This window comes from Strix aluco, chromosome 11 (genome assembly GCF_031877795.1).
Source record: "Strix aluco isolate bStrAlu1 chromosome 11, bStrAlu1.hap1, whole genome shotgun sequence".
Classification (NCBI taxonomy): Eukaryota; Metazoa; Chordata; class Aves; order Strigiformes; family Strigidae; genus Strix; species Strix aluco.
The window spans coordinates 24,724,335-24,749,878 of record NC_133941.1 but is presented as its reverse complement, the minus strand read 5'-3'; the positions used below and the strand labels follow the sequence as shown (position 1 = coordinate 24,749,878).

The following is a 25,544-nucleotide window of genomic DNA, read 5'->3' as shown; positions in this document are numbered from 1 at the left end:
TATTAACAAGCAGTTTTATGAACAAGGATGGTTGATTTGGTTTGGGGTTTTTTTGGTTGGTTGTGTGTGGTTTTTTTTTTTTTTCTTGTGTGTTTTGTTTTGGTTTTTGTTGTTTGGTTGGGTGTGGTTTTTTTTTTTTTTTCCCCTGAGGCATATTTCCTTTAGCCTTTGGGAGGGATGAAATTGGTATGAGGACAGGAAAGTTCTGATCTTTTTAGTCAGGACAGACAAAGCTTGTGGGTTTCCTCTGTGCCTGCAGCTGACCAGGTTGGGAAAAGGCAGTACCTAAACACAGCATGACCATTCCTTTTGGCCCACTCTTTCCTTTTCTGGTGTAGATCTTGGTATCTGCTAATTTTGGGTTAGATTTGTGTTGGTGATCTTGTTTTATGTAAGTTGGTGTTGATGCATTATTGACCAGCCTTCTGACCTCTGAAGTGCAATCATCCTCCTGGCATCATTCTCTAATTCATTCTCTATTTTTCAGCATAAGATCTGATGAACGAGGAAGAGAAAAAAAAAAAAATTAAAAGATAGGGCTGAACTAGGTCACACAAGAGGGAATGTGTGTAGGAAATTTTTTTTTTTTTTTTTTTTCTTGCTGGAACTCTTTATCAAGCTATTTTGGAAAGGGCTTTTTTGGTTTGTATCCAAATTTGGATTGCCACGTACCTTGTATGTTACTGCTTTTATTGTCAGGTCACTCATTCCCCTCTGTTTCTATTCTGAGTTTGTTTTGGGTTTTTTTTTAAGTGTATTGATTTAATTTTGAAGAAACCTGTTTGATGCTTCCTCACAGATACCTTGATATATCATCATTTCTGCACGTTACACGCTGTCTGTTCAACGCTGTGGTGACAAGGCATGGGCAGGATAACTAGATATTACTGTGCAATAAAGTGTGCCAGCAGGAATACATTCTCAGTGCAGGTATTTGCTTGTAGGGAGACAGAGTAATGAAGTTGAAGCTTGCCTGGTCAGGAGACTCTGCAGGTTTTGGGTTTATTCCTTCTCTCATGTTGATTGATGGTGATAAGGCCTTTAACCTCTTTGTGTCTCAGTTTCCATCATGAAAAATGGGCTGTAACACATCCTCCTTTCTGTGAGAGTTAAATTTCCAGGATGAGAAAGAGCGTAAAAATGTTACAGGTAGCGTAAAAAGCCTCAGTAAATTACTTGTCACTTCACTTGTTCCATCTTCTGAGCATTTTCCAAGAGCAGAAGTCCAACATGTATGTGTTAACCCTTACCTAGTGTTATGTGTGTACGTTACAGTAAATGGGACCTTTCTGTAGTTTAATGCAAGTGTTGATTATGCAGGTCTTCTCTCAGAAAATAGACCTGAGGTACTAAAGTCTGCAGCATGAATTTGTTAACTTGAGCTGTCATATTTTTCTTCCCTGTACCATCTCAGAGATTCTTGATGCTGCTGAAATCTCTTACCTTGCGTGAAACCCAGAAGCCTTTTCTTAAAATGTGTTTCATTACTTACCCCTGTGTTTAGTGTAGCATTATACCTAATACAGTCCCTTGCAGTCTGTGTATGGGTGTATGTGTGCAGGTGGAACAGTACAGTGTTGAATCAGTGACCAATTTTTTGATCTTTACAACACCACAGAGCTACTGGCTAGCAGTGCCTGGCTTAATTGTAAGAAATCATGGGGAAGCTCCTATGAATTATGCAGGATAGCCTGACCCATTTGCAGGCTGGTCTGTTTGCGATTCAGGGCAGGTGACGTGCAGTCTGTGGGATTGCCTTTGCCATCAAGGCTGATGGCTGCTCCCAGTGGTGGCCCTGCATGGCTTGCCTTCCCATCCTGCCTTTTGTGTGGGAAAGGTCTTAACGTTTGTTCAGATTGCATAGTCCCTACTGGTCTGAAGGTATAGTTTCAGCAGGACTGATGAAAGATGTGGTGAATTTAGGAGTAGTTTAAAATACCTGATTATTATTTTTCTCTTTGCACTTCAGCAAAAGTGTTTCTCTATCCCCGTGATGCTAGTGGGGCAGTTTTGTAGGGTGATGTGTTAAGTAGATGTTTTGAAAAGACAGAGAGCAACCTTTTCCCCTCCTTAGCATGTTTTATCTGTATACCATAAAGAGGATAGGAGCTGCTTCAAATTTTATCTTGACAATGGGGTAACAGGATGGGACAGCCCAAGAAATTTTGCCTTGGATCAAAAGCATGCAGAAATAATTGCTACCTCATTCCTGGTGTGTGGCCTTTATGAAACAAAGGGATGGCTTTGGCGTGGGCAGGTGTCTATATCATGAAAACGTTGAAATTAAGAATGCAGTTTGAGTATCTGAGACTAGTGGAGAATCAGTGCCAAAGGAGCACAGCTACAAGTGTCTAAAGAAATGTCTAGTTTCTTTATTTAGGGAAAAAAAATCTGCAAATAGCACTTTTCTAGACTTGAAGTATCTAGCTATTACCTTTTGTGCATTAAAAAACCACAGAAAAAGCATGACTAAGTTGTTTTGCAGTGCAATCTTCACACTATTTTTTTGCTGTAATTTTTGCAATGTGGGTTTGAGTTTTATTTGTTTTTTCTCCAAGCAGCTGTCAGCTTGAACTTCTGTACCTGGGGATGAATGTTTTATGAAGACTGTGCTTTCACTGCTGCTGCCTGCACTTGCTTAGCTCATGCTGTCTGATTTGCCTATGCTTATTAAGGTGGTCCCAATTCTAACACTTGACTTGCTAATGAGTCCAAGATTTATTGCTGAATGAGGGAGCAGAAGGGCAAGAATTGAAATGGCTAAGAATAATTTCCAGATTGACTTGCTGGTGAGGCTGTTAGCCTTGCCGAGGAGAGAGTGGGCAGAGGAGCAGCTCTGTGACACACCTGAGCTGTGATCTGCAAGGGCAGGTAAGAGGGTGTTGGAAGAAACTAATGCTGTGGATGCTCCTCATGCTGGATCTTGTGTGCGTTTCTAAATCTCCTGACTCAAGAGCTATCATGTTAACACCTTTTCACATGAATTCACTTTGAAAGCAAACTGATTCTTACCTGCTTCAGCAATTTCCACACCTGAAGCCAAACTCTCAGCTTCAGTAATCCCTTCCTCTAGACTCCTTGAAGAGCATCCTATCAGCCTGTGAACAAAAGAAGCCAAGTGCAGGTGATTTTAAGTGAAATGTCTCCTGCATTGCTCTGAGCCATTTCCACTGCCTTAGATTTTTTTTTTTTTTTGGTGGGTCATGCCAAAAGAGTATTTATTGAGGGAGCAGAGGAGGCTACAGCCCCTTCCCAGCTGTGTCTAGTATGGCCAACATGTGGCTACTAGCTCTTGGAACAATATGTGGAGTTGCTGCTTAGCTATTGATTTAGGCACGATTGCAGTTAGCCCTCTGGACTCTGCAAATTAATACAGTTTAAGTGTCTAGCTAACTAAGTTGACAGGCTAAATTAGACTTTTATCATCAAATCTTTTCATCCCAGCAGCAGTGCACTAAAGCAATATATTCTAAATATAGGCTCCAGTGTGTTTGTACCATTTAAAAAAAAAATCCCTCTAAATCATCTGTGGAATGTCCCTCTAATCTGTGAGGAAGAACATTGTGATCTTACAAGGCATTTGCATTTCTTCCTGCTGAGCCTGAAACCTTGTTAAATCTTGTGTAAATCTGATGATCACGCTGGCTCAGCTCGAATGGAAGCAAAGGAGCACCAGAGCTTGACCACACTGCTGCCAGCCTGTCCCTCCTGGCACTGCCAGAGCATCCCTTCTGGTCTGCTACGGCTGGTGGTTTGGGCAGGGAAACTGTACAGCTGACTTCTTTTCTGTCATGCTGCCCTCATATCTCTGAGGAGAGCAAATAGGAGCCTGCATGGGAATAATTCATGCAACACAAGACCCAGAAGTTATCTGAACCTTGTAATATGGTATCAAAACCTCATGGGGTTTTTTGGGAGGTTTTATTTTCTTTATTCTTCACAAATTTCAGGCTCTTAAAAGCATCAACCCCTGTAGGACACTTTCTTCTGTTGTGAGTGTTCTGTTTGGGCTGCAGCTTCTGTGGTGCTGCAGAGGGTTTAACAGCAGTGAGTCTGTGAAATGAAACAAGGCTCCAGTTAAAGGTACTGGAGCCATTTAGAAGAAAGGTGAAGGAGCTCCTTGCTGGCATTAGGAACTTCTGTCTCAGCGGAGCAGCTGAGCTGAGCTGGCTGCTGCTGGAAGGGAGGGATGAGCATCTTCTGGCCCCGGTCCGTGCACCTCCATCTATCCATCCGTCTGTCCGTCCATCCCCTCCGTCATGCCGATGCTGCGGTCAGCCCTTGTCACCCAGCTGAAGGAGCTGAGAGCCGAGAGGGACTGAGTCAGTGGGAGTGCAGGATTAGGTCGTGCTCAAAGGATTATGATGTTTATCGGAGCACATGAAAATGCTTGTGTCACTGCAGCTTTAGGCTTCTGATGCAAATCTAGTGTGTTCATTTAACGACTCTGCTGAGAACCTGTTAGTCAAAGTGCTGGTGTATTAACTGAAGAATGCGTGAGTGGCCACTTTACAAGAAAATTTTAAATGAAAATATATGAATACAATGCACAGGAGGAATATACCTGCTTTTATTAAATACCTTGCTCCCTGTAAAGAGGTGTCAGTCTCTCCAGTGTTTTTACACTTTGCTGTCACTGTTTTAGATCATTATGGTCACAATGAACTTGTTGTAACGAAAAATGTGCAATGCTTGGTGAAGCCACGAAAAGCATCTTTTATTTTGAATCTGATAAACGTAAGAATTAGGAGCTGAACTGGTGCTAAAATTTTGTAATTAAATTCAGACTGACAGTGCAGAAACGTGAACAAAAATTTGAGTGGCTTTTAGTGCTAATTAATCTTCTGATGCATATGAACGTATCCTGATTAGTTTAATGTCGATGAGACCTATTGATAATTAAAATGAAGTGGCGTTGCTAGGAGCAAAATTTGAAAACATGGGATTTTCACATAGCGGGAGGAGAATAACAGTATTGCATGGTAGCATTTGAAAATTGCTTGCAGAGCTAACTGTAGCTTGTCTGTTACCTGGCCAGCTCTCCTGATGATGAAGGCTTCTCAGAATAAGATCGAGAGGCGTATTTCAACTCAAATTGCAAGTTGGGTTTACACACAGCTCTTAAGCTGCAGTCTGCACTTCTGAAGGTAAAATTGCCTGGTACAGATCAAACTCCCCCAAATCACAAAATGGGGAGGAGGGGCAGGGAGTCTGGAGGCTGGGGAGAGGTGAGGACTGAGCAGGAGACTCTTCATGCAGACTATGCCCTTTGGCAGCTATTGTCACCACAGGCCTCTGCAGGAGGGGAGGATTGATTAAAACAGTTCTCCTCTGCTCTCTTGTGTGTATTTTGGGTTTTTGATTTTGAATTGCGCTTGGGTATGAGATTTTAAGAGCAGCTGGTCATTGACCAAAAAAAAAAAAAAGCTAAGGTTGCTGTTGAGTGTGGGTGTATGAATAAATTGTCATATCGAATCAGATCTGTCATATCTTCAGTTCAGCGTGTTTCTGCTGATGACCAGCATCTGCAAAAAGGCATTAGGAAGATGTAGAATTATACTATCAGCACAAGGTAGCAATCCTAATGACTAGAGACCATCTTAAGCCCCAATGCCTGAACTTTAATAGCTTTTCCAAAATGTCTTGACCTTTGCTTCTACACTCACATGTTGTTAATGTGTTTTATGTGCAAAAATGGCCAATGTCTTGCTGTTTTTTTCATCCTGGTGATATGATTCTGTAGCAATATACTATGGTTTATTCTTTATTCTTTTATTGAAATACTTGTGTCTTCCTTTTTATTTGTTAATCATTTGATAAAAGCAAATTTGTAGTCACTCCAGAAGTGCACATAACTTTCATTCCAAGATGGATATAAAATGTTAATTTCTTTACTGCAAATAAATTATTAACATCTTGACTCCTTCAGTTGAAGGATTTGTGGTTAAACATTCACTTGAAGCTAGCATTTCTTTTTCTTTTTCATTTCTTTGACTTTTTTTTAAGTCTCTACTTTTTTGTTATTGTCATACCAGGTTTGTGGAATAAGCAGAGAAACATGCTCGAAATTGAGTATCAATAGCAAGAAATATCTGCAAGAGACTTACGATTTTATACACTGTTGATCTTATCCAGAGCTTGTATACCAAACATCTAATGCTGACTGGGAATCTGTGATAAGCAGAGAGCATGTAACTATATTGACATTTCTAGCTCCATATTTATGTGAATAAAGCAATCTGACCCCTTGAGACAGCAAAATAACCTACAGTACAAAGAAGAAGGCTCAAACAGAGCAGTTTGGAGAACAAAGGAAGGTTGGGCATCCCTGGGTTTAGTCTCTCTATAGTGGGGAAAATTAAGTCGTGGCCTCTAAAGTATGTAATTTTGAAAGCTGCAATGCTAGAGTCTAGTCGTGTTCAAAGCAAGCTGGAGCTTGTAGGCTGGATGGTGTGTAATCTGTGCTCTTTGTAATGCGTGTCCATGAAGGTTTTTTGAAACAACCCTATCCTCAGTGGGGGATGCCAGGGCTAGGCATCATTACTATCATGCATTATAAAAGAAGGCAAGTAGTAACTTTTATTAGTAGCAAAGGCATCCAGTTACCCAATGATTTGAAAAATATTATGAATCCTAAAAGGACAGTGTTTGTTATGTCCCCAGCAGCTTCAGGTGATTTTCTTTGTGTGGCTCCTTCTGACTCCCTGATGCGAATCAGTATGTGAAGGCTTTGGGTGAGATGGAGGTTTTTGTCCGATCGATGGTAACTTGTGGACAATGCTAGCAGTCTTTGGCACAGTCTTGTTTTCTTAGTGACTGCTTCTCTGTTGCTTCTGTCCAGCGTGGAGCATTGCAGCTGTAAAGCTGGTGTCTGTCCTCTGCTCCCACCATTATGCTCAGAATCTTATTCTCCTATTTCTTCCATGTGTCTACAGATACGTAAGCAGCTGCAACCTTTTATGTCCTGTATTTGTAGTCAGCATTAGCGAACCCTTTGGCCCAGGCAGCTGTACTAATGGACAGGCAATGCCACAGGCTTATTGCTTTGGGCAGCAAATTAAGAGGACACAATACGTGCCTCTTTCCTTTATCCCATGTGGAAGGTGGGCTGTGCACCCTCAGTTCTAACCAGGTCTGTGATTGATTGATGCACAGGTCAAAGACTAGCTGGGTGACCATCATTTACCTTCTGGTACTGCTTCTTACTTGCTCTCTCCGTTGCGATGCTGTGGCATGTAACATCACCTTCCTTGGGAGACTTTTTGTAGCTAAATCCCACTGAGACATGTATTTGTAAAGCAGTGAAGGCTTTTGAAGTGCGAGGTTTTGCATGGATATCTGATTTGTAGTGGCATATGAGCCACCTCTGTCGCTGGGATGCAGGGTCACTTGCTTACACAGAGCCCTCTGTTTTGGGAATTTGTGTTTCAAGCCTGGAGGTGCCTCTGTCTCCAGAGCCCAGGACTCAGACCTCTCAGCTGACTTGAATTAGAGTCCACGTAGTGCTTAGGGATATGGTGTAGTTGAGAACTGTCAATGTTAGATTAATGGTTGGACTGGATGATCTTCAAGGTCTTTTCCAACCTAGGCGATTCCGTGATTCTGTGAATTCTGTGTCTGCCCACCTGCTAATGACTTTAAGCTCGAATGTTGCCACTTTGCTCTTTCTGATGTTCTTCTTGATTCAACCGTTACTTGATATTTTCCGTGTTGGTATTTTTCAATCTTACTTTGTCCTTGATTAGAAACAGCAGCTTAATTTTTAGATCTGTGAAGCATCAGGAACAAAACCACACTACATTTTAGTCTTTTTTTCCCCTTGATGTCCCTTGGTGGATGTGTACAGCTTGGTTGACAGGAGCATCCTGCTTCTCAGCAGAGAACATGTGCTCTATATAGTACCACATGTATGTGATTGTAGAGCACCTAAGGATTTTATAAATACTGTAATGCAAAAAACCCCAAGACCAAGAAGAAAAACCCTGTCATTTAGACGCTGCTCAATGTCTGTTTTCACCAGCTCAGAAATCTATGTGCTCCAAGGACTGCAAGCAAGCAGGAGCTGTGCACAGGGAAAAACTTGATGATTTACTTTTACCTTATCCCCCCTTTTTTTTTGCCCTTGAATTGTTTTCATTTAAGGAAACAGAACTAATGCACAGTATGAAAATTTGGCAGCGTGTCATTTACTAGAAGATGTGCTACTGTCCCTGGTCACCAAGGCATCTGTCCTTCTCTCTACCTGCAGACAGAGAGGAAAATTTTAGAAACACCCAAAACTTATGTTTATTGAAGAAAGGTTTGACATTCTTGACATGCTGAGGAAGAGAGATGTGATAACCTCCCTGAATGTTGCACAGAAGGAGGGTGCGTTAAAATAGTGAGCTTCGCCTTGCCAGCTCCAGCCTTAACCTGCCCAGATGATGGGGTGATGCATGGGGTGTCCCCAGCTCACTCCTAGGAGCTGTTTTTCAGTCAGGTGATGCAACTTGAGCACAGTGTTAAAGCCACTTAGAGGTTGAAAATATCCTTGGCTAGCATTCATTTAAAAGTGTTAAAAGCAATTTACTGTTCTATGTGGGGTTTCTTATGCGCCCTTGTTAGGACTTTTGTAGACTAAGAAGGATGTATTCAAATTTACAATGCTTTTACTGCATGAATATATATAAATGCAACTCTTAAGCAATTGCAGAGTAAACATTAAAATCACTAATAGTTCCCTGCTGCTGATGAGATGGCTATTCAGTAACTCATGACCGACTGGGGTTAGCAATCAGTATGTGAGATTTTATTTTTTTCAGAGAATAAGCTGTGTATTTCAGCAGAACAAGCAGACAGCTTGTTTCAAAAAGGACGAAATGGTCCTTTATTATACTGTGCGTGAAGAGGCATTAGCAAGCTCAGTGGGGTTGTCTCGGAATGATAATCAGTGCCCAGTACTTGGCTCCAGGCTATGTATAAACTGGTTAAGCAAGTACCTGCATCCCTTTGAAAATCTGACCTTGGTTTCTGATAAATGTTGTAGAATATGTTGGGTTTTTCTTTTGTTAATTCTCAACTGATTTTATCATAGCAACCAATCAATGCGAGATAAGCTGACTAAAGGGGCAAAAAAGCAAAATGGGAGGTTTTTCTTTGAAAAGAACAAAAGATCATTTTTACTTCTGTTTAGGCTGAAGAATTACACCAGCAAAACATTTTTGTGGAGGGGGGGAAAAAAAAGTTTTTCATGTTTGTTACAGGCCGAAGTACTATTTTTTTTTTTAATCTGAAGGAATAAAATAATTTTGCATGTTCCTAGGATGACACATACTGTCCAGAAGTTGATTTGTATTGTGGAGCCCTAAGCCTCTTCAAGGTTTTCCTTCCTTTTTCTTAATCCTTCAAATCATGTATAAGCAGTTTTCTTTCACTGCTCCCCCCCTTCTTTAAATGGAGAACATTTTAGTTCAGTTTTAGATGACATTTTGTAAACCTCTTACAGAACTCATTTGCTGAAATATTTTTGTTGTTTTCTGTTTTCTTGGGTGTGTTCTTTCATGCCACAGGAACCTCCCCATCATTTTGACCCAGTAAGAGGGAGATTTATTTCTGCTGTTTGTTCCTCTGTAACATCTCGGGGGAGTGTTTGTGACTCTTTCCTTACTGGTGCACCTGATTTAAGCAGCTCTGAGACTTTTTCTTTCCATTCTTGCTCAGGTCAGTGTGTGCCTTGACTTGCACACTAGGTAAGAAGACAGGTACAGACTGGAGCGTCTGCACAAGGCAGCCTCCAGTGTTACTGTAAACGTTTTGGCTTACACCCGAACCTGTAGAAGTCCCTTTGCAGCATGTGGACTAGTGTCGCATCTCAGCAAGCCTTAAGGGATACCAGCTCTTTGCAGAAGTCAGTAGAGGATTTGAGATTGTACTGGTTTTGCTCTAGCTCAGAAAGAGCTCTCCCCAGCATCACTTTTTTTGGTAGTGGCATCCTAGTATTTTGTTCTATGCCAAACACCAGGTAGTCTTGTTAATATCTTGTTTTCAGCGGTCTCGTTCAGGAACTCCCAGAAAATTGGAAAGCATAACTAACCCCCATACTATGGGTGAATGTAATGATTTTTAGGATTTTTTTAGGACCTGCTTCTGTCTGAGTAGAGGTCTGGAGTGACAGATCAAAGAAAGACGCAAACAAAGCAGCACTGTTCTGAATTTCCACAAGGCCTAGAGTCTTGATTTTGAGCATGACTGAGATCATTTTTTCATCTCCCGTATCGCAGCAGCTATTCTGAGAGAAGCATAGCATTTGAAACTCCAAGAAGTGTGTTTCAGAGATTCTTCACATATCATGGGATCAATGAACATCTGCACATGAAGGAACTTTTTGAAAAAGGTTAGGTTTAAAATCTTAACAATCTTGTTAAGAAGTACTTGATACCTTAACAAGTACGCTAATCTTAAAGGAACCAGGAATACTTTCTTCTCAAAGCTTGGAGTTTTATATGAAAGTCTGTTTCAGCGTGATGGGTTTCATGCAAAGGCTATCTGCTCATCTGTAAGATGATTGAGATCAGATTCCTCCTGCAAAATACACAGATGAATCTGTGTAATCATCAAGCTTAGAGGAAACTTCACCTTTTACTGAGTCTGTCTTTTGGAAATTGGTACTTTAAACCTGATTTAAATGCAGTTTGATCCATGACTTCATTTGAAGTGAGCTGTTTTTTGACCATTTTATGTAACGTCTCAGTTATTGGATGAGTCTGCCTCATCTGTTTACTGTCCAAATTCCTTTTCCCATTCGTAATTACCATGGAGAGTTTTGAATTCTTGAGATTTAAGACATCATTGACTGAAGATTAAATTTGTAGAAATCTTGATTTTTAGCAATTATATTTTTTTCAGCTATTTAAGAATATGATAACACGTGTTTGAGTATGATGATGGAAGTAATGCTGCAAACGTGAAAGTTGATTTAATAACATTTTGGTTGATTATCCTTATTTTGGTAAACCTTCATCAGCTCATTATGGTAAATTTTTCTATTGGTTTCCAGGGTGCCATAATTAGCCTTTGGGCAACATTTCCTAGTATATTTGGGGGAGGAGGGCTGAAGGCCCACAAGTAGTGGTATGGCTGGTAGGGGATGGCAGCTTGACGAGAGAAAACTTGGCAGGGTTTCAGCTGATCTGCAGCTTCCCAGCAGCTTCGGCAGCAGTAATTGGCAATAACCAATAATCAGCATCTGAATGATTTGGTGCATTTCTCTGGGCTCGGTGTGTGCTCCTTGCTGCCTTGTGGGGTGCACTGCCCTCACACCACGTAACTGCGAGCACCCTGCCTGGGGAGTGTTTCATGTCCACTTGGTCCAGAGATAAATGACTACACAGAATTTGAGGTTGTGTGTGTTTGGGGTGGAGGTTGGTTTTGATTAGTGTCAAATAGTGTTAAAACCAAAGGAGGGCTTTCGATCTCTGTCTCATGCAGCTTTCTGAAGAGATAGATGGAAGCTAATTGTACCTTTGTCCAGCAGTGTAAAGTGTTTTCCGGTGTATCAATGAGGGCATCAAGCTGAGCAAATAGCAAGATAGCATTTCAGTTTATGAACTCTTTGATTTTGCTTTTGACCTGACCTTGGGAAATCTGAAAGAAGGGAACTTTGATAGTCCCTTAATATTAGTCTATTGTAATTCCTTGAGGCAGCTGTTGAGCAAAACATGATGCTTTGCAGCCCTTGCATCCAGGACGGTGTGTGCAAATGAGTTGTCAGAAACTCATTTATTTGTGAAGAGACTATACTCCAAAGAGTATCATTCTGATAAACTGTGAACCATTTTCTTCCCTATTTTGGTACCTTTGGTACTGGTAGATAGAAATAGATGTTTTGGCAGAGGAAGAAGAGCAGAGTAACTTTGATGTCAATTCCTGTGTTTTATATAATGTTAAAGCAAAAGTGAATGGGTAGATGCTGGGTATATTGAAGGTTTATGGTTTTCATGCATATCAGTAAAAAGTCAGTTTTCCTTTTAATAGCTTGATTTAAAACAGGTCTGGGCTATAGCCATGGAAGGTAATTGCATTGCCTTGTAATTTTGCACAATTTTGTCAAAGTTAAATTTCCTGTTCCACACAGGCTGTTACAATTATGAAAATGACTTATAACATGAATGTATGAGGTGGTTTCTAAGTATGTACAAGAGAGATAATGAAGCTTGGTTAGAATGGAGGTGAATTTTAAGTGTTCCCTTATAAATCCACCCAGATGGAATTGTTCCAGGCTGCCTGTCCTGATGACCATGTCTGTTAAGGTTTCTTGTGTTCTGTGTAGTGTCAGGGTCCATTTACTCACGGTTCCGTACCCAGCTTCCTGACCCCACAGTAATACTGTCAAGTCTAGTGGTAGGATTTCTGCTGAAATCTCACAAGCTTGCTGGTTGAGAGCAAATGGCAGCCTTGATGTGCAGAACTATCTGGAGCCCACAATGAATCAGCAGCATCCTTTGGTAGGGGTGGTGATCCATGAGCTTGTTTCCGCAGTTGGTCTGTGTGAGCTGACATCTGCAGTTCCCATTTGGTTGGGTTAGTTTTGCCATTTCATATAAGGTATAATAAAGAGCAGTTTCTAAAAAGGGAGTCTGACTGTCTTAGGGCTTGGGAAAAAACTCCCAAACATGAAAGTGGTGATAATTTACGGAACTTCACCTCACCTTCACCAGGGAATAGAGAGGTGTGATGGAAGTCTTTAAAAAGAATGAATGATTGACAGGAGATCATGGACACTTTCAGCACACTTTCAAGTCTGAACAAAAATACATTCTCTTTTATGAAAACGTGGGAAACTTGTAAACTGACAAAATGTCATGTAAGAGTATGATTTAAAATACAGAATTTATTGCTGTAGGATTTTGAGGCCAAAATTGCATAAACCTGTGAAAAATAAGGGGTTATTTTACATGGGTAGCTAAATGTTAATAGCTCTTCCAAATTTACATTAAGCATTCTGCTTCAAAGTTTAAGGTGATCCCCAACTCTGGGGAGATTATGGGGTTTTTTGCACCTTTCTCTGAAGCATCTGGCATTAGCCTCTGCAGAAGACAGGATATTGGATTTTTTTTAAAAAAAAAAAAAAGCCTAGTCTCATCTAGTGTTCCAACTTCCATGTTCAGATAAACTGTGTCAATGGTGGCTTCTGCAAAATGATGACATTTTCTTTTTAGTTGTTAAAGAAACCCAAGGCCTATCATCTGCATTGAAAGTTTTAAGAGGAAATTAGTCATTATTCTCCATAATTTCTCCCTTAGTGGTATTACTGAGTTCCTTGACTGAATCATGTTTGGACTCTGCTGTCTGGCTGATCAGATGTGGCTTTGAGTATCCTGAGCTTCAATGTGCTCTGCATTGTCACCCTGCTACCAAGAAAATGGTGCCATTTCACTGGGCAAATGGATGCCCAGAGTCCCTTTCTCTGCGCCAGAGATTTGTAATAAATGCAGGTCTATAAAAGGTGGATCTTAATTCTTTATGGAAAAAAGACAGTGTATTTGAGAAGCTTGCATGTTTTTTGTTATCCCTTTAACATTTATGGAGATCTTGGGTATTAGGCTTTTAAGCTGCTTTGTTGAAACTCATTTGACAAGGACTTGCACAGATGGTGCTTTACTTTCTGTCTGAAATGTGATGCTTTTTAATTTCCCTTGGGTCATTCAGTGAATCTGGATAGAATTTCTTCAATGGATATTAGTCTCCAGTATCTATGACTTGCTTATCTGAAATAGAGTTTAGTCTGATAGGAGAAATATGTGGGTGTCTTTAACTGTAGGCAGAGCTAGCATGTTCAATCATCTGTTTCAGCCCTGGTATATTCATCAATTACTGTACTATTAATACATCTGGTTTAATATACAGAAGTAATAAATTACTGAAATCTGTTTCTCTTCAAAGCAGATCTTTTTTTTCTGTGCTGACATTATATTTCTGAAGAGCTAGCAAAAGATGATTAATTGAAAATGTAATGCATGACTAGGCAAGGAGTTTTATGAGATGCTGATCTGTCCTTGACCTGGCTTAGTGCCTGATGTTAACGTTGGCTATGAAAACCTGCTGTATGGACACTGGCATCCCAAAAGATGCTGTGGCACCTGAAAGCTCCAAATACATCTTGGATTGGGTTGTGGTGCATGCACATACAGCAGTTAAAAGATAGCATTTGTTAATCTCATTGACTTTGATCCATCTGTCAGGCAGTGTGTTACAAATATATACCTACTTAAAATGTTAACCTCTTTGCTTTATAACATCTATTAGTGAAAGCCACTGACAGGTTTCTTAAATGCAATAGCTGGGGTGTCTCTATGGGCTGCTTGTTCATGTGTTGGAGAACGTTGCTGCTGGGAGTGTTACCTGGTAGTTTCAAGCAAAATGAAAACCCCCAAAATAAGTGGGAGGAGGTAAAAAAATGAGAGTGTCAGGTCTAAACAGAGACGTGCTATGCTGAAGAGGTTAGATCCCTGACCTGCCTCAAAGTCCGTTTGCTGGCGTGCTGCTAGAGGTGCTGTCTCCGAGAGCAGGCAGCAGAGCTGGTGGGGTGAGCATCCACTGACCTACTTCAGCCAGAATAACCCACGTTAACTTAACCTGGTTATGGAGTAGCCCTGCTAACCTCACTTGCTTATGGCTGCAGTGGGTTAGCAGGTTTGAGGGGGAAGTAATTTCCAGCAATGAGCAGCTGAGGGTGGCGATATGTTTCTTTGTCATAGCTGCATCAGGAAGGATAAGTGTCCTCCCAGCTAAGAAATGGAACAGGCTGCTCATACTAAATCTGTTTTCAGTGATGCAGTTTTTGCAGAAGTGAGTCTGACCCAACTAGAGAGAATATATTTAGGGTCGACATAGCGCTGAGAAGGGTCGACATAGCGCTGAGAGATATGGTGTAGATGGGAACTGGCAGTGTTAGGTTAATGATTGGACTAGATGATCTTCAAGGTCCTTTCCAACCGAGATGATTCTTCTGTGTAATATGCACCTGCAGAGGCATCCAGTCATCTTGCAGTAGTCTTGTTGAAAACCCAAGTCTTGTTTTAACAGCAGACTCAAGTCAATAAATACATTGTTGTTCCCTCCCATAAGGCTCTATGAGGCTCTGCATAAGTATCCTATGCAACACAAAACACAAGTGTGTTACTTTTAAGAGCCCTGTGTTGGCCACTTAATAGCGTTTAAAGGTCTGATCCCAGAGGAGGGGGGCTGTAGGAATGGGTTACGTTGTCTTGCATCAAAGAAATCTGAGGGTAAATATTTTCAACGATTTAAAATGGCAGTTACTTACTTACACAGAATTCTGGATTTACTAATAAAAGATTTGTTTTCTGACTGTCCTAGGCTTTTGGGCAGGCCCATACCAACCACAAGAAGGTAGCAGCAGATGGAGAGAGCAGAGAGGAGACCTTGATTCAGGAATCGGCTACCAAGGAAGAGTACTACATGAAAAAGGTGATGGAGTTGCAAACAGAACTGAAGCAGCTCAGAAATGTCCTTGCCAACACTCAGTCTGAAAATGAGCGCCTTAATTCTGTTGCACAGGAACTGAAAGAGGTGAGTGAAGGTGTGCAGTGCACACCACAGCTTGTATTGTGGTTGTGTTTTCTTGTGCTGTGTATCAAAATAAGGAGTATTCTGGAGCTGATTGGTATCTCCTAATACCGGCAGCTGCTAAGATGGGTTGTCTCTCTGAGACCCCAGTGTTACATCCAGCTGAAGCTGTAATTCAGTAGATCAGTAAATCCAGCTTTCTGGTTCCATCTGCTGAACCAGCCTGTTGTGCCCGCAATGGTTCTGACCCAATACAAATTCACTGTGACTTGTTCAAATACCTACTAGCTCTGCAGTAACCACTGTGTTGTGTCGCAGGTGGTTTGACAGACACGTGGCTGCGTGTTCGGGCCAGCTGGTGCTATGGGTACTGCACATCAGTTCCCTCAGTCCAAGAACTGCTGCCTTAAAAACCAGAGGAATCTGTTTAGTCCAAGCACAGAGATGCTTTGGGTGGACTTTTTCTGCCTCACTCCCAATTCAGATTTTCTTGCTGTGAAGTATTTGGGGCATAGTTTCTCCTTTTATAACTTTTCCCACCCGAACTTCTAAGGATGTGGGAGCATAACAAAACACTGAATTGCACAAAAGAAATAATACTAAAGTTTATAGTCTTGTGTTTTCTCTCATGAAAGTGATGACTTTTACTATTTCATAGGTTGCATAACTTACTACCTCAAAGTACTGTTGACTTTTTATTGTTTTAGTATTGAAACTGCCTGTTTCTGAGGGGAAATAATTGCTGAGAAATTGAGTTTAAAACTTTAATTACTTACGAAATGTGTAGCTCAGCAGGAGTCTCTGTGGTACTGATGCAGAAAGGATTGTTTTGAGAGCTCAAACCTTTGTTTAAATTTAGACTGGGTAAAAGTTAAGAGACAGTAAACCACAGATGGATTTGGTAGACAATCAGCAATTATCACTCATGAGCTTTCTTGCACCTTCCTTTGAAGTGTTGGGTACTAGTCTCTTCTAGCTCTGAGATAATTGACTGGCCTCCCCTGCCAGGAGGGAAAGTTATCTAAGAGCCCACTTCTTAATCTCAACATACTCTGTGTGACCACAGCTGAAAATCAGAAGAGTCTCATTTAATTTCTTTAGGACATAGTAACAAATATGTGTATAATATTTGGTGACAAAATTAATGAGGAAATGTAGGTTACTTCTGTGGAGATGTAGGGGTTCAATAGTACCTCACTTTGAGGTATGAGAGAGAAGGAGATTGTGGGGCAAACTGTCACAGGTCAAGCAGGCCAGTCAAGTTCTCCTTTAATTTTATGGCCCTGGCTGTGGGATAACAGAGCTGGAATCAAGCCACGTGTGCTTAGGTAAGGAACCAGTCCTTGCAAGCACGCACACAACTCTTGTCTTTATTTCCTAACTTTTAAGAACACCTTAAAAGCTCCCCACCCTAGCAGCAGCATTGTGTCCATAAGGATTCCAGACCCACTCAAAAGTGTGCTCAGCTCCAGATTTCAATCCAGCTCTCTGTATCGCTGCAGCTGAAGGTGATGTTTTCCTTCTGGATACTGCCATGTTTCAGCCACTTTTGTCTGGAGCTGCATTTTGCTTTATACAGCCCTCGGATGAGCTGTCAGTTTGCAAGGTTTTTGGGTGGTTTTTCTCTTGTGCTTTGTCCTTCCACCTCACCCATGCACCCTTTTACACAAACATGCCTGTGTGAGATGGACCCCAGTGAGACCTGAAGAGTGCGAGAAGAAGGTAAGTGGATGATGTCAGGTTTCTTGTGAAGATCGTATTTTTTTTTTTTAAAAGACTTTTTTTTTTAAGCTATCTTCTGCTGAACATGGGAAGATGCATTTTGTTACTTGACTAGAAATAAAGGCTGATGATGATTAACTGGATGTGACTAATTTTAAACTTTGAATGGAAACTGAACTCTGTCAAAAAAAATAAAAATCAAAACCTAATATGATAAATAACTGGAACCTTGAAGTTAGGGGTTTCTCTGCCTGTTACTTTGTGTCATCTCACTGAGTACATTCTTCTTTCCTTGCCCTTTTTTAGCCTAGCTGTTTCTTCTGTTGCTGGTGAATTGTGGGGTGAAGAGGTGAGGAGGAGAACAAGAAATGGCATGAAAGCTTTAGTGTTAAAATGAAATCACCTGGGCCAATTGACCATGTGTGGTTTGGGACTCTTTTCCTCTGATGATGCCTATTTATGTATTGCATTTTGGTTTGAATATTGGTAGGGAATAGTGAGGCAAGGTGTGTGAACAGAGCTATCAGTCTTCTCCTGGCCCATAAAAAAGCTGAGTCAACATGACCATCTTGAGGGACTGGCTTTTCTCTCATATGGTGTGTCAGAAAGTGGCAGAAGTTCAAATAGTTGCTATTTCACCATTGCTGTCCAGGTAAATGGAAACAGGAGGATATGCGCATCCTGTGATGATTTATAGGTCTAATAGCAAATTTAATTTTAAAGCATTGTGTGAGAGAAATCAAGGAGAACGTGTTGTGATGGTTGTAAGCTAGTGAGCAAAATGAGCAGTGTGGTTTTCCCCAGTCTCTGTTGCCATGCTTGGCTTTAGCCTGTCTCATGGTAAACGTTGATATTAGTCCAAGGAGACTCTGTGCTGTGAAGAATGCTGCTGTAGTCTGAAAATGTTGGGGATGAAGGTGGAATATGATCTACTGTTTTATACCACAGAGACATAGTAGAAATTCCTTCCTTCATTTTTTTTCTGACTGCTGATGAAAGAAAAACTATTGTGGCTCTTCATCCTGTTGTAGAGAATGTTTATAGGCAGATGTAGTCTTTATAGCGTGTATTTTGGAAGTCCTGTGTTACTACTGCCTATCGAGAGAACTGACTTGCAAGATGTCTGGGGGAACAGGAAACTTTACTTGCATTGCAGCGGTTCTGGATTTGATCCAAATAAGAGGAGGGATGTCAAAAATGCTTGGCTGTATATCCTCTAGCCAGGCAGAGGGCTGCTCCTGTCAAAACTAAAAGGAAGTTTAAAAGTAAAAAAACCCAAAAACCTCAGGAAATCAACTGAGGATGAATCTCTGCTTTATTTTTAAGGGAGTCTTGCTTGTCAGGGCTGGCTGCAAAAGTTTTTATCTGCTGTTTTGTAGCTATCTGATAGGATACAGAGTTTTGCTGTTGCTGGGGCTTTTTTGAAAAAATCTGTTCAGTCTTTAGTAGTGGCACAAGGAGGATGGCCAAGTGCATCAGGTAGCAGCTCCTCTTGAGCTGGCAGTAGTGGTGGTGGTGGGTTGAAACCAGATGTTGACTCGCATTGGTTGGAAGAGCATTCAAGACTGCATGTTTAAGATGTCATCATTCCTTTTGTATGTTCTCAGGACACTTGCACAGAAGTAATTAGTTGGTTTTGGAAGGAGAAAAGTGACATTTGGTACACCTGGCACTGCTGTAGCAGACGTGAGTGGTTTTGATGCTTTCTGTTGAATTATCTAACTTTGGCCTGTTGAGACAGGCTGGCAGGGTGGTTACCAATTATGAGTTTTACTGCTGTCATTAGCTAGCTCAGCAGCTCCTGTGTCCTGGAAGAGTCACTGAAAGGAATAATTGCTCCTCAGTAATTGCTAATTGCTATTCCTTTTTAATCTTTTTTTCATCTCTCCTGTGTTTTAGTGGCACCAAAACAGATTTCATAGGGTCATTTGACTGTGAAGTCATGAGGTAGCTGTGCCCAGTATAGAGAGGCTGACAAATGAATGAGCGATCCTTTCCCAGGAAATAAAAAGGTGTTGTGATTATGTAAACTAAAAAAGGAAATATATTGGGTGTGCTTTTATTCATTAAGAGAAATAGCTGACATGACATGGTATGATATAATATGTACTAAATAGCATGTTTTAAAAACCCCACAACTTACCAGCAACATGTGAGTAATTTTATTCCTCCAAGGCTATAAAATGAAAACTGTTTTTCTGAGGTCTGTTCTGAAGAAACTTTCTTGTTCTGCATTATTGTCTAATAGGCTTTATCAAGAAAGTGTGTGTCAATCTGAAGGATAATGAATACCATGTGTACCTGGCCCTGCTATGGACAGGGGACTCTCTCCCTCTTTTTTTTCTCTTGATAATGCTGGGATTTTAAGATCTGTGTTGAACACAGATACACAATTGTTTATCCTGGGGTTTCTTTATTTCTTTTTAACCCTAGAGAAAAGGGACACTCAGCACGTAGACCTCTATAAAGATCTGTCAGCTTTATCCATCCTATTCTCTTGCCTCACATTAGAGGAATTGGTCCCAAGTTTATTTTTCCAGAGTCTTGAGTGACTCTAACAACCCTCGTGCTCTAGTCAAATCCTGTAAATAATTTCTTTAACTAAGTTTATAGTTTATGAAGCTCATCCATACTCTCAGAGTAAACCTAAAAAACTAACCAACCAGCCCTGACATCTTTATTCTGCAGTGAAGACCTAGAACTTGGTCTCTTGTTGTGGGGAGCCAAATGCTTCACTGAAGGACAGACAGACAATAGCCAGCACTCTGATTAGAACAGCTTCAAGTGGAAGCTGATCTTCCATCACTGAAAACATGAGATGCACTGTATTAGATCAGGCCACTTCAACCATGACTGTCTTATACATAGTGCAGTAACGGAATTGCTTGCAGTGATCTCTCCATGTCCTTCAACACAGCAATACTGCAGGTGCTTGTATCAGCTTTGTGGGCCTTGAAGTTAAAATAGGTGAACAGAGGTGGAAGAGACATTGCTGGGAAGCCCAGGACAGAGTCTGTTCACAATATTTGACTGTTTTAATTGCTAGCAAGTGTTTATTTTTGGAGCCAGTGTTTTCACCATGGCAGGCCATTAAGTTGTTTGTTAGATGTGACCCTGTCTGCTCAGAGCCATCGTGGCTGACAATTCTTCTATAAATACACAGTGATCTGATCGTTGAAGTTCTCCAGGTTTCCTTGGTATTGTCAGTGAAAGAAGACTATTCCTAAAGTTATGATCACACTTCTCTTTCCCACTAGGATTTATAGCTAAGGTGCTGAATAGTCCTTTGTGTTGGTTTCTGCTTCTCCATCTTGAACACACTGGTAACCCATACAGGAAAATGCACAACAGATCTCCCCTGCAGCCAAGGAAGGAAAGCCTCCGTGTTCTCATTCCCTAAAAGCTCTATCAGGAGCCATGCTTAAAGAAGGCATAAGTTTTATTATAACAGAGAATAAGTGGAAACAACATTTTATTGTGCTCTAAATTAAAGACTGTGCGCTACTGGTAAGTGGCCAAAAAATGTGTTCAAGTAGTTAATTACAGTGTATTCTAGATTTGAAGTCCTACAGTTCATGTAGCCTGAACTGTATTTCTGCATCAAATCAAAAGGGCTTGCTCTTTCTTCCCTTTTTAAATAATGGAGGAAGAGGGGAAACATTTTTGGTGCAATGAAATCATATGAAATTATCAATATTAGTGCTGTAATATTTCTGGATATATTGCAAAGGTCAAAGAAACTTGAGTTAATGTTAATCATATAGCAAAAATGTGCTTGTAGAACGTTTATCTTCCGTACACACTTGCGTGGTGTAGGGTAAACTGCCTTTCCCATTCTGAATAGTGTCTAATCTGTAATGCCTGTATAGGTGAACAGCTTAGAGAAGGGGAAGTGCTGAAAGATTTATTGCCTTTCATGACAAGAATCTTGGAGAAGAAAGAAATTAAAAATTACTTCATGTCTAGAGGAGTTCTGTCCAATCAGAAAGGACAGTAGCAGAGGAGGATTTGCAGCTTTTGGAAGCAGAAGTGTGAAGAGTGGAAAAAGATGTCAGAGATATGAATGGCATTAAAATGGTGTCATTTTAATAGAAAGCGGAGAAAAGGCACATTTTTCATGGAGAATATGACTTGGAGCAAGGGGAAGGAAGATGCCTTTAGTGGTAATATTTGGATTAAATGGACTGCAGGAGGCTGAAAAGCTCTGAAAGTTGATAGTAGAATTGGTTGCTGTGGAACAACGGAGCTTGAAGTTTTGGCAGTGTAAGAGTTTTGGTTGCACTGAAAAAAGGTGTGAATAAAGGCTTTTCTAGAAACTTTGCGTCTAGGGGGTACAGAGGGTTGGAGACTCCATGGGAGGCAGAACGAGTTGAGAGAGAAACTAATCATGGTCACCAAAGAAACAGGAGGAGGGTTGTTGATCTAGAGAGAGATGAGAAGAAAATGGAGGGTTGGGGTTGAATGTTGACAAAGAGCAAGGAGAGAGCTCCTTTTGTTGAACGAGCTAAACCAAAGAAGTCTCTTAATTACAGAATATTGTGAGCTTTGCTAGAAAGCAGGGCTTTGTGGGTGGCTTTATGCTCCAGCATTGTATACCAAATGAAGCTGCCTGGGTGCTGGTAGAGCTACCAGTGCAATCCAGAGGTAGCCAGCGTGGGAGAGGTGTACACGAAGGCAGGTGGACCAGTTATACAGTCAAGTTGCTGGACCAAAAAACCTAACAAGCAAGCAGAATTGTGTAAGAGCGCTGAGCGCTTAGCATAAACTTTTATAAAAGCAGATTGCAGACTGGTGAGTCATGGAGAAAAGGATATTTTGGGTTTTTTTTTTAAAAAAAAGGTAAAAAGCACAGCATTTTCCCTGCTATCAGCCTGATGAGTTGCAAAGTGTGACCTTCTGAGGGTCGCTCTGCTCGGTCATGGTGTGATTGTCCAGTCTGCAGGAATGGCTGCAGGGTTGGTATCGCACATCACTTCTGCCATTCCCGTGTGTTGTACGGGAAGGGCTGCAGGACGTAGGTACATTTGCACATTGTCTTTTTCGCCTTGAAAGCTCGTAGAAATTGATGTGTTTATCAGCACTGAATTTGGGAATAAGGCAGCAGTGTAACACGGCTTTTGGTGTAATGCTCTGGCGATAAAGATGGGGTTCTCCCCCATTTCTCTTTGTTCAGGGATCCCCTGGCAACCCTTAACTTCTAATGGAAAAGCCTCTGAGCACAAAGGCTCTTGCAGAGCTGATTACCTGTGGATTTTTAGGTCCCTTCTGGGCCCAGGTGTAATGCTTAAATAATACCCCACAGCAGTGCGTAGAAGATATTCCTTGATTTGTTGCTATTTTTTTTGAACTCTGCATACAGAAGTATATTTAAATAATGCTAAAATACACTGAAAGAGTTATGTCTGAAGTGAGCAGTGTGGCTGGAAATCAGCTGCTAAACGTGCTCCAAATGTAAAAGTGACTGTTCATGGATTGGTAAAGCTCCATTTCTAAAAGCAAAGCAGTGAGGAGCCTGTTTTGTGAGGGCACTGAGCCCATCACATTTAGTGGGCAGGACTGGATTTCTTGTCCTCTAATGTGTTGAAAGAATTAGAAGGGTCACAGTGTGAATAGTTTTGTTTTATTAAAAAAAAAAAAAACCAAACACCAAACCAACCCCAAAACTGTCTTGTCCAGTGCAAGGAAGTTAAAAGGTGATGATAACAGTATGATAGCGACGTGCTGCTGGGTGCTGGCTCAGCACATTGCAGATGGCTGCAGATGGCAGCTGTTTTCTTCCCACCTTTTTATTTTCATTGAAGTTGATTTTTATACTGACAGCTTCCTTTTTTTTTTTTTTTCTTTGTTGAGAAGGATGAGAGCTGAGTACAAAAAGGAAGTACTGCATGTCATTTGTATCCATTTGAAACATAATAAAAATCCGTTCCAAAGAAGATGAATTGTCGTGGAAATTCAGTTGATGTGCTTTGCACGTATTCAAGGAGGCATCTGCTCGTGATTTCTCTATTGTTGTGCACTGATATATTCAGAGGAAAGATGTTAACAACAGTGTTTTTCTTTCTGTAATGGCTGCTGCCTAGAAACTCAGTGTCCAGAAACGAATTAACACTGAAAATGGGGACGTCGAAAGTCACCATTTGAACACTATTTTCAGATTTTAAAGAAATATTAAAATAAATTCTTGGTTTTCTGACATTATAAAACTCCAAATATGATTCTCAAAGCTTCAATATAGCGGTTAAGATTCCATGATACTCTGTTTTTGGGAATTAACCTGGTATCATGCTTGCTTGGGGATCTTTTCATTGTTCTGTGACAATTAAATTGCTGGGTGCTTATCAGCGCTGCAGCACTAGCAGGATGAGTCTTTCTCTTTAGGCACGGCTCCTGGCGAACTCCATTACCTTTACCCTGCCGAGGGTTTCTGACTAGCATGAGCAGTGGAGGGAGAAAGTCTCTTGTATGCAGCTGTAGTCTTAACAGATGTAAAATCACTCTGGAAACGCTCTAATCAGTGAAAGGTGGCTCAAAATTACTTTGGAAGCTGTTAACTGAAGAGGTTTGGGGGGGGGGGGGGGGGGGTGTGTGTGTGCACCCCGCTGAGTGAAGCTCCTGTTCTGTTGGTAGGGTGGTTTTTAGGGTGTGGAAGCAGGGAGATGGCTTTGTTTCGCCTGTGCTTGGCACTGCTTTCATTGAAGTAGGTGATCCTTGGCAATCTATCTAAGCAAGATTTCTTTGGGGCAGACTGACATTTTTTCGAAAATAGGAAAGAGTGTGTACCACAGTATGCCTCAAAGCAGTACTGTAATACACTCGGGAAAAAAATTCCTTTGTTTCACCTAGTAGTTCTGTGCTGATAGACTGACTCAAAACTGCACCCTGAGATTTATTTTCAAGTCACATACGGTAGGTTTTATGAACGTAGCTTGTGACACAACATCGCTTGGGCAGCAGCACAAAGAGCCAGCTAGGGGATGTTCCTGTACTATCAGAAATAACATTGCTGTGCTGTTGCCACCCTTGTGACTGTATCAAAATCCATTCTTTTTCTTTTTTTTTTTTTTACCCTGTGTTGTTTTGGTTTTCAAGTTTAGTTTTGATGTACTTTTACTGATACTACTCTTTATACTTTTTTTTTTAGGTGAAGTAAGTTTGGGGTGGTAATGTATTGAATCTCCCTCCCCAGCTCCCCATAAATGTCCACTGGATCATCTGCAGATGAAGGAGGCTGTCCAGATTTTTTTAATTGACATTGCTTAGTATTCTCTCCCTTTATTTCATTAGTGAGTGTAGCTAACTCCCTAACCCCTACTACTTTTTAGCATTTGATTGCCCAGAGGGAGGTGTCTGCTGCTCTAAAAGTTGAGCAGATGAGAGAAACCCAGGGTGGCTGGCGTTTCCCTCTGTGTGTCAGACTGGCACTGGTCCGAGCTGTTCCTGATATAGTCAGGACTGAAGAGGAAATACTGAACAGAATAACCCGGTATTAGGTAATCACGTGCAATGAAATCCAAGCTGCTTCTGCAAATGGCTTAGGTTTGGAAGCCAGGGAGGAGGTATCCTTGGTTGTTCTTCTCTGAGTTCTTCTCCAGGAGATTGAAAAGATGACTGGTTTCAACAAGATAAATAACTGGTTTGGATCTCCTTTTTGAGAATTTATAAGGAAGTTCATGGTGTTACAGTTGTGTGGCCAATGTGAAAATAGTCAGCAGCTCTAGAAGTGATATTTATTGGGACAGCTTATGACTAACTAGCAATATAAATGGTTGTGTCAGCACAGGTACTGACAACTGCTTCCAAGAATTGGATGCCACCACTTCTACTGCATGGTATTTTGTCCTAAAATGCAGAATCTAAAATGGAAACTTGTCCTTCTGTGTCTTAATGATGGCAGTGTATGTTCTGTGGTTATTCTAACCAAGCTGTTTGATCTTCACAATGTCTCAGCCATTCGAGTTCAGAGGAACTTGGACAGAAGCTCTTGTGAAAGGAAAAACTAACATGGGGTCAATGACCATAGCTTTTTTCATGACAAAGGGACTCTCTTGTTTTGCTGCTGCCAGATTTGCCTATGTGTAGATTTTTATACAGTATAACTTTAGTGTGAGTTCTCTATCAAAATAGCTGTTCGAAAAATAATCCTTTTTTTATAGCAGGAGGGAGGGGTGTTACTCTTATATGGCCAAAGATTGATTTTTTTTTTTTTTTTTCCCCTCCTTGCTTTAAGGAAGTATAGGTCTTTTAACAGGCACAGA

General features: G+C 40.9%; 1 protein-coding gene across 5 annotated transcripts in view; it reads left to right on the top strand.

Moving 5' to 3' along the window:
• BICD2 (BICD cargo adaptor 2) overlaps window positions 1-25,544 on the top strand; it is a 96,486-nt gene that overhangs the window by 34,923 nt on the left and 36,019 nt on the right. For all 5 annotated transcript variants that reach the window (XM_074836772.1, XM_074836771.1, XM_074836770.1 and 2 more), the window contains exon 2: window positions 15,358-15,570. In XM_074836772.1, coding sequence (XP_074692873.1) covers window positions 15,358-15,570 — 213 coding nt within the window. The remainder of the gene's footprint in view (window positions 1-15,357; window positions 15,571-25,544) is intronic.